The sequence below is a fragment of the Scomber japonicus genome (assembly GCF_027409825.1).
Source record: "Scomber japonicus isolate fScoJap1 chromosome 14 unlocalized genomic scaffold, fScoJap1.pri SUPER_14_unloc_1, whole genome shotgun sequence".
NCBI lineage: Eukaryota > Metazoa > Chordata > Actinopteri > Scombriformes > Scombridae > Scomber > Scomber japonicus.
The window spans coordinates 25,001-37,206 of NW_026518478.1; the positions used below are offsets into that span (position 1 = coordinate 25,001).

Sequence of the window (12,206 nt, forward strand, 5' to 3'; positions counted from 1 at the left end):
TGATCCTTTATTTTGAAGAGCTTGATCCTTTATTTTGAAGAGCTTGATCCTTTATTGTGAAAAGCTTGATCCTTTATTTTGAAGAGCTTGATCTTTTATTTTTTAGGGGTATGTTCCTTTATTTTGAAGAGCTTGATCCATTATTTTTAGGAGTTTGATCCTTTATTGTGAAAAGCTTGATCCTTTATTTTGAAGAGCTTGATCTTTTATTTTTTAGGGGTATGTTCCTTTATTTTGAAGAATTGATCCTTTATTTTGAAGAGCTTTATCCTTTATTTTTAGGAGTTTGATCCTTTATTTTGAAGAGCTTGATCCTTTATTTTTAGGAGTTTGATCTTTTATTTTGAAAAGCTTGATCCTTTATTTTTAGGAGTTTTATCCTTTATTTTGAAGAGTTTGATCCTTTATTTTGAAGAGCTTGATCTTTTATTTTGAAGAGCTTGATCCATTATTTTTAGGAGTTTGATCCTTTATTGTGAAAAGCTTGATCCTTTATTTTGAAGAGCTTGATCTTTTATTTTGAAAGGCTTGATCCTTTATTTTTAGGAGTTTGTTCCTTTATTGTGAAGAGCTTGATCCTTTATTGTGAAGAGCTTGATCCTTTATTTTGAAGAGCTTGATCCATTATTTTGAAGAGCTTGATCCTTTATTTTGAAGAGCTTGATCCTTTATTTTGAAGTGCTTGATCCTTTATTTTGAAGAGCTTGATCTTTTATTTTGAAGAGCTTGATCCTTTATTTTGAAGAGCTTGATCCTTTATTTTGAAGAGTTTGATCTTTTATTTTGAAAATCTTGATCCTTTATTTTTAGGAGTTTGTTCCTTTATTTTGAAGAGCTTGATCTTTTATTTTGAAGATCTTGATCCTTTATTTTTAGGAGTTTGTTCCTTTATTTTGAAAAGCTTGTTCCTTTATTTTGAAGAGCTTGGTCCTTTATTTTTAGGAGTTTGATCCTTTATTTTGAAGAGCTTGATCTTTTATTTTGAAGAGCTTGATCCTTTATTTTGAAGAGCTTGATCTTTTATTTTGAAGAGCATGATCCTTTAGTTTTAGGACTTTGATCCTTTATTTTGAAGAGCTCATTCTCACACTGATTTTTTACCCTGTAATGAGCTTTTGTGACCACTAGGTGGCTCATTTTTGTGGATTTTGGGTCACCTTAGGTCATCACATTTCAAAATAAAAGAACATTTAGGGAGTTTTTTTACAGCTCTGGGTTAAATTAGACTCTGGACATCATGTAAGGGTTAAATATCTTCCTCCCTGATTTTAGTTTAATGTGTAAAATCAGCAGAGTTACAGTTTGACCTTTTGACCTCTGCCTCCACACAGAGTTAATGCAGAGTCACATGATGCTTTGGGGGCATTTGGGACCAACAACCCCCCCCCCACCCCCCCCCCCCCTTTGGGACCAGTAGCCCCCCCCTCTCTTTGTTTAACACCTCTTTGTTCTGTGTAAATCTGCTTTTGGGGAGTTTTTAATGTAAATATATCGACTTCTCTTCTTCTTCTTCTGAAACAGGAAACAGGAAACAGGAAATGTCTTTATGATGATAAATATAAAGAAAGTGAAGAAGAAGAAGAAGAACAGAAGCAGCGATTGTTTCTGTTCTTTACAAAATTAAACTAAAATATTTCTTTATTTCTCCACAGCTGCTTTAAAACTTTAGGTACTTGAGGTACTTGTACTTTACTGTAGTACAGTTAGAAGTACTAGTACTTTACCGTTGTACAGTTTGAGGTACTTATATAATATGATGTAGTAGATTATTAGTATTAATCTAAACTGGCTCCATATTGGAAGGAGGGAGGAAGAAGGAGGGAAGGAAAGGAGGGAGGAAGGAAAGGAGGGTGGAAAGAAAGAGAAGGAGGGAGGGAGGGAGGCAGGAAGGAAAGGAGGGAGGAAGGAAGGAAGGAAGGACGGAGGGATGGAAAGGCCGAAGGGAGGAAGGAAGGAAGGAAGCAGAAAGGAAAGGATGGAGGAAAGAAAGAAGGAGGGAGGGAAGGAGGGAAGGATAGAAGGAAGGAAGGAAGGAGGGAAGGAGGAAAGAAGGAACAGTCAAAACAGACGGGGTCAATTTGACCCGGGAGGATGACAGGAAGGTTAATTAAAGCATTTAAATATTCTTAAATGTATTTATTAGAGATAAAAACCAACAATATAATAAACTGTAATATTATAACACTGTAAGGATGTTAATACTAGGGCTGTCAGCGTTAACACGTTAATCGCGATTAGATTAATGCAATCCATAACGCGTTCATTTTTTTAAATGGCATTTTAATGTGTCAAGCCTTTTTGTCCCTTCTACTCCCCCGTAGACGGCTCCTCTAGCTGTAGCGCTATGCTTTGAAGTGGCCTCCTGCAGTAAACCTACCGCGGCCCAGTTTCCTTCTTCCTCTTTTCCTTCCTTCTGTCTGTCCTTCCTACCTTCCTTTCTCCCTTCCTTCTTGTCTTCTTTTCCTTCCCTCTGTCTTCTCTTCCCTTCCTTCCTTCCTTCCTTCCATCTGTCTGTCTTCTCTTCACTTCCTTCCTTCCTTCCTTCCTTCCTTCCTTCCTTCCTTCCTTCCTCCCTCCTTTCCTTCCCCCCCGTAGACGGCTCCTCTAGCTGTAGCGCTATGCTTTGAAGTGGCCTCCTGCAGTAAACCTACCGCGCTGATGGAAAGTAAGAGAGCTACTGGACTTTTGAACGGCTTGTTTAACTTTAAAACACTTCCAGACGCTTCAGTTGACAAGTCAAAAGTAAAATGCAACCTGTGTCAAACGGAGTTTAACTACCACCAGAGTACGTGGAGTTTGAGTTAGCACCTCCACGCTAAACACCCAGGTGCAGCCAAGCCAGCCTCAGCTCCACCAAAGGACCATTTTGGAGTGTGGGAGTCGCAGCAGAGCCGTGATTGATTCCCAGTTAAGACACTCTGGTAAGAAATGCTTTACATTATGGGCTTAAAACTGCCTTCAAATGGAAAATAACAGGATTTTAAACATGCAATTCAAAACGCCATTAATCGTGATTAACTATGGAACCGTTAATCTCGATTAAAAAATTAATCGTTTGACAGCCCTAGTTAGAACTTATTTCATATTTTCATCATCAGCAAAAAATAAAACAGCAAAACTTTTATATGAACAAAAAATACTTTAATTACTTTAATTACAGGCAAAATACAAGTTTACTGTTTATTATTATTATTGAACATCGACGGATCAGAGTCACATGATTAATATTCATCTGATTAAAAGCAGAACGATGATGTAATGATGACGTAATGATGATGTTTAACTTTCATGCTTCGTGGTGTCAGAGGGTTTAATAGTGCAGCACTGACTTTATAAACATGAGCTTTATCTTTACAGCTGATTCATGATTTATGATTCATCTCAAACCTCAAACATTCAAACTGTAGAAACTCGTCTTCATCATCTTCATCCTTCTCTCTCTTTCCATACATTCCTTCCTTTGTCACTCCTTTCCTTTCCTCCATGCTACTTTCCTCCGTCCTTCCTTCCTTCCTTCTTTCCTCCGTCATTCCTTCCTTCCTTCTTTCTTTTCCTCCATCCTTCCTTCCTTCTTTCCTCCGTCATTCCTTCCTTCCTTCCTCCCTTCCTTCTTTCTTTTCCTCCATCCTTCCTTCCTTCATCATCTTCATCATCTTCAGTAAAGACAGTTAAAGGTTCGTAGAGCTGGAATCATTCATTTCCCTCGTTTATTCAGAGCTGCTGCCAAAACGATTATTCTCCCATTACTAATTAATTTATGAGTTTTATGATCCAGAAAATGTCGATCATAGTTTCCGAAAAGTCCCAAAATAACTTCTTTAAATGTTTTTAGTTCTGGAAAAAACATAAAAACTGAAAATATTCACATTTAAGGAACTGGAAACAGAGAAAAATGACTCAAAATGTTTAATTAGTAATGAGAATAGTTGGAGATTAATTGATTAATTGGCAACTAATCGATTAATCGCTTTAACTCGTGATGCGTTCAAGTGCCAGACCAAAAAAACTGAGAAACGAGAAACTGAATTTTTTGGGGTATTTTTGCTTCATTGAATAAATTAATCTCAAATGTCTCAACTGAATAGAAAATGTCAGAAAATGGTGAAAAAATATCAATAACTGTTTCTGAAAGTCCTAAAAAATGTTGTCTTCAAATGTCTCAATTTGTTCAAAACTGGATCTAAATTAAAATATTCTCATTTAAGAAGCTGGAAACAGAGAAATTGGACTTTTTATTCTTTAAAAAATGACTCAAAATGTTTAATTGGTTATGAAACTAGTTGGAGATTAATTGAATAATTGGCAACTAATCGATTAATCGTTATAACTTGAGATGCATTCAAGTGTCAGACCAAAAAATCAGAGAAACTGGAAACTGAATTTTTAATTGATTGAATTATAAAAAATAGTCTTAAATTAATTTAGTCTCAATCAACTAAATGGAAAATTTAAAGTCCTCAACTAAATACACCAGAAAATATTCACATTTAAGAAGCTGGAATTAGAGAATTTGGACTTTTTATTCTTTAAGTAATGACTCAAAATGTTTAATTGGTTATGAAACTCGTTAATTCAATAGCAACTAATTGATTGATTGTTGCAACTCGTGATGCGTTCAAGGTCTGAGCTGGAAACTGAATTTTTGTGGCATTGAATTATGAGTTTTCTCTGTAATGGAGTAAATCGTTGCAGTTTTAATTCAGCGGTCCAGTTTACGATCAGTCATCAAACACAATCCTGACAAATCACGCTGTAAGAAAAAAGATATTCCTGAACATTCACACATCTCTTCCTCTTCCTCTTCCTCTTCCTCCTCATCTAACTGGGAAATAAAATAAAAAAATACAAAAACCAAACATCACAAAGTCTGAAGCAGGAAGACGGTTTTATAAACACAGACACACGAGTTTCAGCTGCTGCAGAGAGACAAGACGCTGCGTTCAGGAGCTCAGTCAGAAGTCTGGAATTCACAGCTACCAACCATTCATGCATATATGAGAGCTGCGTTAGATTAAAATAGTAACGTGATTCTGTTAAAGTGATATTAGTGGATTTAAGCTTCCTGTCGTCCTCCCGGGTTTTGACTGTTCCTTCCTTCCTTCCTTCCCTCCTTCCTTTCTTCTTTCCACTGTCCGTCTTTCCTTTCTTCCTTTCCATACCTCCCTTCCTTCTTTGCTCCGTCCTTCCTTCCTTCCTTCTTTCTTTTCCTCCGTCTTCCTACCTCCCTTTCTTCCTTCTTTCATTCACCCTTCCTTCCTTCCTTCCTTCCTTCCTTCCTTCCTTTCCTTTCCTCCTTCCTTTCGACCACCCTTCTTTCCTCCGTCCTTCCTTCCTTCATTCTTTCCTCCGTCCTTCCTTCCTTCATTCTTTCCTCCGTCATTTCTTCCTTCCTTCCCTCCTCTCCTTTCCTGTCCTTTCTTTTCCTCCACCTTTCCTTCCTTCTTTCCCCCGTCATTCCTTCCTTCCTCCATCATTTCTTCCTTCCTTCCTTCCTTCCTTCCTTCTTCCTTCCGAGGACAACAGGAGGGTTAATAGTGAGTAAAAGTACTGTTCCCCCCTCTTAATTTAACATTTTTTGGGGGGGTTCTACTGAGATACAAGCAGCGAAACTCAGACTTCCCGACTGTTCCTGAAGGCAGCGTCATTAACCTGCACATTCTCAAACTATGACATCATTTTAACTCCAATTTAAGTGCTTTTTAACCCTTTTTAACCCTTTCAAGCTGCATTTAAATCATAAATCAAAGCATCAAATAGTCGTTTTCTTGCTTTTTGACTCTTTTCGGGATGATTTTGACCTCAAACATCCCCCCCGAAAAAAGATGAAAGTCCTTTCTTTCTCCAGTTACAAGCTGTCCATCATCACAAAAAAACACAAAGAAAAAATATCCTGAGATTTTTTTATTTTTTTTTGTCGCTTTCTTCTCGTTTTTATTCCAAAACGACACAAAAAAAAAGGAAAAAAAAAAGATAGTGACGATTACTGGGGTAAAAATGCATCTTTAAAAGTCTGATTTTATTCCCAAATTTCTCCTCAAAGCTTCGAGAGGAGCAGCGAGTTCATCCAGAGTCGATTATCCTCTTCGCTGATGATGTCATCCTTAATATTGACGCAGAAAAAAAGACGATCAAGGTATTTTTTCTCCTTTTTTTCTATTTAATATTCACCTGTTTCAAATGGAAATGATCCTAAATGACTGAAAACATCCTGAATCAGCTGTTAATGATGAATAATGATGAATAATGTGCTTTCTAATGGCGTCAGAGTAGAGTTTTAATAGTGCATCGCTGACTTTTTAAACATGAAAAACATTAAATCTTCTTTCTAAAACCTGAAATCTCAACTTTAATCTTCAATTTATCATCAAAAACATTCATATCTGCTCTATTTCTTTTATACTGTACCTTGAAAAATGTTGGAAAAATGTCACATAAAGTAAAGACTGTGGAATATTTGTGAGGCTGCAATGAATATTATCTCAATTAATTGATAGAAAATATGTTTATTTTCCATTATTGATTAATTGAAAGGTTATTTGGTCCAATAAAATGTCAGAAAATGGTCAAAATGTTCCTTTAATGTCTTATTTTATCTGATTTAATTCCCTGTCTCTCCACAAATATCATCCTCATAATACCGAGGGTCTTTAAACGCATCAAAAGCAATAATATTATACATTTATCTGCTATTTTTCACCTTTGTTTAAATTAATATTCACCTGTTTTATGATGGAAATGATCCTAAATGATTCAGTTTAAACATGAAAAACATTAAAATCATATCAAAGCTTCTGTTTAAACCTCAAAATCTCAACTTTAACCTTAAATTTATCAATTTACGATCAATCTTAAACCTCAAATAGAGACAAAAGCAATCATATGATCCTGTAAAACTGTTTCATACATGTTAAAGTTGATTTTATGAGACTATTTTCTCCTTTAATTGATAGAAAATAGGTTTAAAAATGCTGCTACTAATGATTTATTTCCATTATCAATTGATTTATTGGTTGTTTGGGACAATAAAATATCAGAAAAGGGTGAAAAGTTCAACATGATGTCATTAAATGTCTCAAATATATTCAAGTTTACTAAATAAACATGAAAATATTCACATTTAAAGATGTTTTATTATTTAAAAAATGACTCAAAATGATCAATTGCTCATCAGAATAGCTGGAAATTAATTGAATAGCAACTAATTGATGATTCGAGATGCATTCAGGTGTCCAAATAAAAAATCGGACAAACTAGAACTGAATTTTGAGTTATTTCTGTTTGATTTAATTGTTAATTTTTGACTTATTGAGTGAATTATTGCAGCTGATTTAACTTTTTAATAATCCTCAAATATCCTCACAGTACAGAGAGTCTTTAAACGCATCACAAGCAATAAAAAATTATACATTAATCTGCTTTACTGGTGATAGTTATTCATGTTTGGAGGCTGATGATGGAGCTCCAGTTTGAGTTTATTTTTAGATAAAAAGGTTAAAAAAAAAAAGAAAAAAGAAAAAAAAGAAAAGAAGCAGCTGTGCCAAAAAAAAAAAAAAAAAAAAAACCAACAATGAGCTCACCTTCCTCATTTTGTGCTGACTCATCATCTCTCTGCAGGAAACAGGTGGAAGTGGAAGTTACATTCTCTGTTGCTTATTTTAAATTAAAGATAATAAAATAAAAAATAATAAAGCCCTCCTCCTCCTCCTCCTCCTCTTCCTCCTCTCTCTCTTCCTCCCTCCCTCTCTCCAAAACCAAAAAACTGTGTGACCCTTCTTCTTCTTCTTCTTCTCTTTTTTCTTTTTTAAGCCCAATTTTGTCCAAACGTGTCTCTGAGCTCCAGGCCTCATGTCGTCACCACCGAGGGGGGAATCGAACCCTCGACATAAAGCACACACACACACACACACACACACCTCCACTGCTTTTTTTTTTTTTTTAAAGGTTGACCTCGGGGCCCGGATACGGTTCTGATCCGCACCAGAACTCGGGAGGTTGCGATATCTCCATCAACCAGACCTCCTTCTCGTTCTGCTGCTCCTGCTGCTCCTCCGCCGCCGCCGCCTCCCGCAGAACCCGGTAATAGTGACAGTCCCTGCCGTCGTCCGGGTCGTACGGCGGCGCCAAGATGTCCATGAACGCCGTCGGCCCGTCCACCGCGTCGATCTGGTGCAGGTTGTCCCGATCCGGAGAGAGGACGCAGGGCTCGCTGTGCTCCGTGTACACAGCGGAGGAGCGGAGGATGGAGGGCCGCAGAGCTCCGTACTGGGGCCCTTGTGGAGCTCCGTGCTGGGCCCCTTGCAGAGCTCCGTGCTGGGGCCCCTGAAGCCTATCGAAACAGCTGATCCGCACCTGCCCATACATGACTTTGAGCACGCCATGCATGCCCGGGTGATCGTGCAGAGGGATGGAGGCTCCACTCTTCAGCAGGAACACCCCCATGCTGAAGTGGTCCGTCTCGCAGATGTGCATGTATGTGACGGGAGGAAGAGGAGGAGGAAGAGGAGCGGGCACGGCCGGTGTGCTGTCCGCTCCTGCTCCTACCGCCGCGGCTCTCCGGGGGATCAGCTGGAGGTCCGCTGCCCGGACTTCCGTCATCAGGCTGTGCAGCTTGCTGTGGTTGTCCAGGAAGGATCTGCCGGCCTCCTCACCGAGCCGAGGCGCGTGGCGGAAGGTGAGCAGAGCTTGGCGCGCGATCCTCTGCACCATGGAGGTCATGTTGCTGTCGCATGGCATCATACCGAGGCGCGAGGAAAAACGGGAGCTGCACCACCCCCCCTCCCACTGGTGCTGTCCGGTGTCCGGTGTCTCTCTGGTTAGCAGCTCTGGAGTTAGCAGCGAAGATCGTCTATAAGCGCGAGGACGCACTCGGTTCAGTATTCAGCGGCTGTTCCGGTTTTTATATTTTGGAGGTTTATTTTTTTTTTTTTGAGATAAAGATAAATGCAGGTAGATGGTTGTATGGGAGGCAGAAAGTGACACAAGTATAAATAAATTCATAAATAAATAAATGTAGAAATACACTTCGGAAATGAAGAAAATGAATCCAATACATTTAATTATGATGTCATTTCTCAACTAACAAAAAAAAAAAGTTTTTATTTTTCATTTATTTATGTATCAAATTGAGGTTATTATAGTTTTGAAATTTTCTTTAGTTTTTATTTTTATTTAGTTTTTTCAGATTGCTTTTTTATTTCAGTTTAGTTTTAGTTAGTTCAACGAGTGATTTAGTAGTTTTAGTTTAGTTTTATTTTGAAGGAATTGACTAGTTTCAGTTTAGTTTTTATTTTGAAGGAATTGACTAGTTTTAGTTTAGTTTTATTTTGAAGGAATTGACTAGTTTCAGTTTAGTTTTTATTTACTTTTAGTCTTAGTTTTAGTTTGGTTTTATTTTGAAGGAATTGACTAGTTTCAGTTTAGTTTTTATTTTGAAGGAATTGACTAGTTTTAGTTTGGTTTTATTTTGAAGGAATTGACTAGTTACAGTTTAGTTTTAGTTAGCCTAGTTCAACAAGTGATTTAGTAGTTTTAGTTTAGTTTTATTTTGAAGGAATTGACTAGTTACAGTTTAGTTTTAGTTAGCCTAGTTCAACAAGTGATTTAGTAGTTTTAGTTTAGTTTTATTTTGAAGGAATTGACTAGTTACAGTTTAGTTTTTATTTAGTTTTAGTTTTTCAGGTATTAAGAGAAAGTCTTGACTTGTAGAAGCTGAAAAGGATGAAAGAATAAGTGACACCAATTATGGTTTATCATATAAACATCATTTTAAATATCATTTTGTCCTTTTTAATTTCATTCTTTAATCACGACTGCTGCAGGACAGGAAGTAGCTAACCGAAGGATATGACAACTAAAACGAAGCTGAATTTATCTGCAATTCAGTTTTTAGTTTTAGTTAGTTTTACATTGTTCATTGTAGTCTTTATTTTAGTTTCAGTTAATTAAATTATTTTTTCATTGCTAGTTTTAGTTTTAGTCTTTTGTAATAAGTTAAGTTTTAGTAGATTGTAATAAGTTAAAACCTTATGAAAAATATATATCTTCTAAAAATATCAATAATAGAATAATACATAAAAACACTTTGATTAAATCATTTCAATTAAAACATTTTTTTTTAAATCCAACAATAAAATTAATTCAAATCTACAATCTCCAAATATTTAATGATTTTGAGTCAGTTTAATGTTTCCTGAATCTCCTGCAGAGTGAGACCTCTCCATGTTATTTCCGGTGCTTTGTTTCGTCCACCACGTTTATCTCCCACCTGAAACACGCCGCTCTCTCTCTCTGCTGTTTTTACGTTATAATCACGCGATATTTTAAATAAATCAAACTCATAATAAACGTGACATGATGAGACTTTGTCAGGGTGATTCTTTCAGAGAGGATTTTGACCCACATTTGGTTTTATTTCCGCCGCCTTCACGTTCAACCATTTGTGAAGAACTGTCAAACACGTCCGCACCACATGCGGCTCAACAGTTTACACCTCGGTGCATCATGGGAAATGTAGTCTGTCACGTCACCGCTACAGTAAACACGATCAGGGGTGGAAGAAATGTTATATTATTTATTTAAAGTAAAAGTAGAAATACTGTGAGTCTGAAATACTACAATAAATAAAGTAAACGTACTGAATTGAAAATGTTACTACAGTAGAGTACAAGTACCTCAAACTGTACTACAGTAAAGTACTAGTACCTCAAACTGTGCTACAGTAAAGTACTAGTATCTCAAACTGTACTACAGTAAAGTACAAATACCTCAATCTGTACTACAGTAAAGTATAAATACCTCTAACTGTACAGCAGTAAAGTACTAGTACTTCAAACTGTACTACAGTAAAGTACTAGTACCTCAAACTACTACAGTAAAGTACAAGTACCTCAAACTGTACTACAGTAAAGTACTAGTACCTCAAACTGTGCTACAGTAAAGTACTAGTATCTCAAACTGTACTACAGTAAAGTACAAGTACCTCAAAATGTACTACAGTAAAGTACTAGTACCTCTAACTGCACTACAGTAAAGTACAAGTACTTCAAACTGTACTACAGTAAAGTACTAGTACATCTAACTGTACTACAGTAAAGTACTAGTACCTCTAACTGTACTACAGTAAAGTACAAGTACCTCTAACTGTACTACAGTAAAGTACTAGTACCTCAAACTGTACTACAGTAAAGTATAAGTACCTCAAACTGTACTACAGTAAAGTACTAGTATCTCAAACTGTACTACAGTAAAGTACAAGTACCTCTAACTGTACTACAGTAAAGTACAAGTACCTCAAACTGTACTACAGTAAAGTACAAGTACCTCAAACTGTACTACAGTAAAGTACAAATACCTCAAAATGTACTACAGTAAAGTACTAGTACCTCTAACTGTACTACAGTAAAGTACTAGTACATCTAACTGTACTACAGTAAAGTACTAGTACCTCTAACTGTACTACAGTAAAGTACTAGTACCTCAAACTGTACTACAGTAAAGTATAAGTACCTCTAACTGTACTACAGTAAAGTACTAGTACCTCTAACTGCACTACAGTAAAGTACAAGTACCTCAAACTGTACTACAGTAAAGTACTAGTACCTCAAACTGTACTACAGTAAAGTATAAGTACCTCAAACTGTACTACAGTAAAGTACTAGTACCTCCAACTGTACTACAGTAAAGTACAAGTACCTCAAACTGTACTACAGTAAAGTACAAGTACCTGTAACTGTACTACAGTAAAGTACTAGTACCTCAAACTGTACTACAGTAAAGTACTAGTACCTCAAACTGTACTACAGTAAAGTACAAGTACTTCAAACTGTACTACAGTAAAGTACAAGTACCTCTAACTGTACTACAGTAAAGTACAAGTACTTCAAACTGTACTACAGTAAAGTACAAGTACCTCAAACTGTACTACAGTAAAGTACAAGTACCTCAAACTGTACTACAGTAAAGTACAAGTACTTCAAACTGTACTACAGTAAAGTACAAGTACCTCAAACTGTACTACAGTAAAGTACTAGTACCTCTAACTATCCTTCCCTCCTTCCTCCCTCCCTCCCTTCCTTCTTTCCTTTCCTCCCTTCCTTCCTCCTTCTCTCTTTCTCCCTCCCTCCTACCTTCGTCCCTTCCTTCTTTCCTTTCCTCCCTTCCTTGCTCCCTCCTTTCCATCCATCCTCCCTCCCTCCCTCCTTTCCTTC

General features: G+C 36.8%; 1 protein-coding gene across 1 annotated transcript; it reads right to left on the bottom strand.

The window, feature by feature from the left end:
• Positions 1-7,769: 7,769 nt before the first annotated feature.
• Positions 7,770-8,795, bottom strand: adob (2-aminoethanethiol (cysteamine) dioxygenase b). Its single transcript, XM_053314855.1, has one exon. It carries the CDS (start codon positions 8,734-8,736, stop codon positions 7,936-7,938), a length of 801 nt encoding a protein of 266 aa, XP_053170830.1. The 5' UTR covers positions 8,737-8,795; the 3' UTR covers positions 7,770-7,935.
• Positions 8,796-12,206: the final 3,411 nt, after the last annotated feature.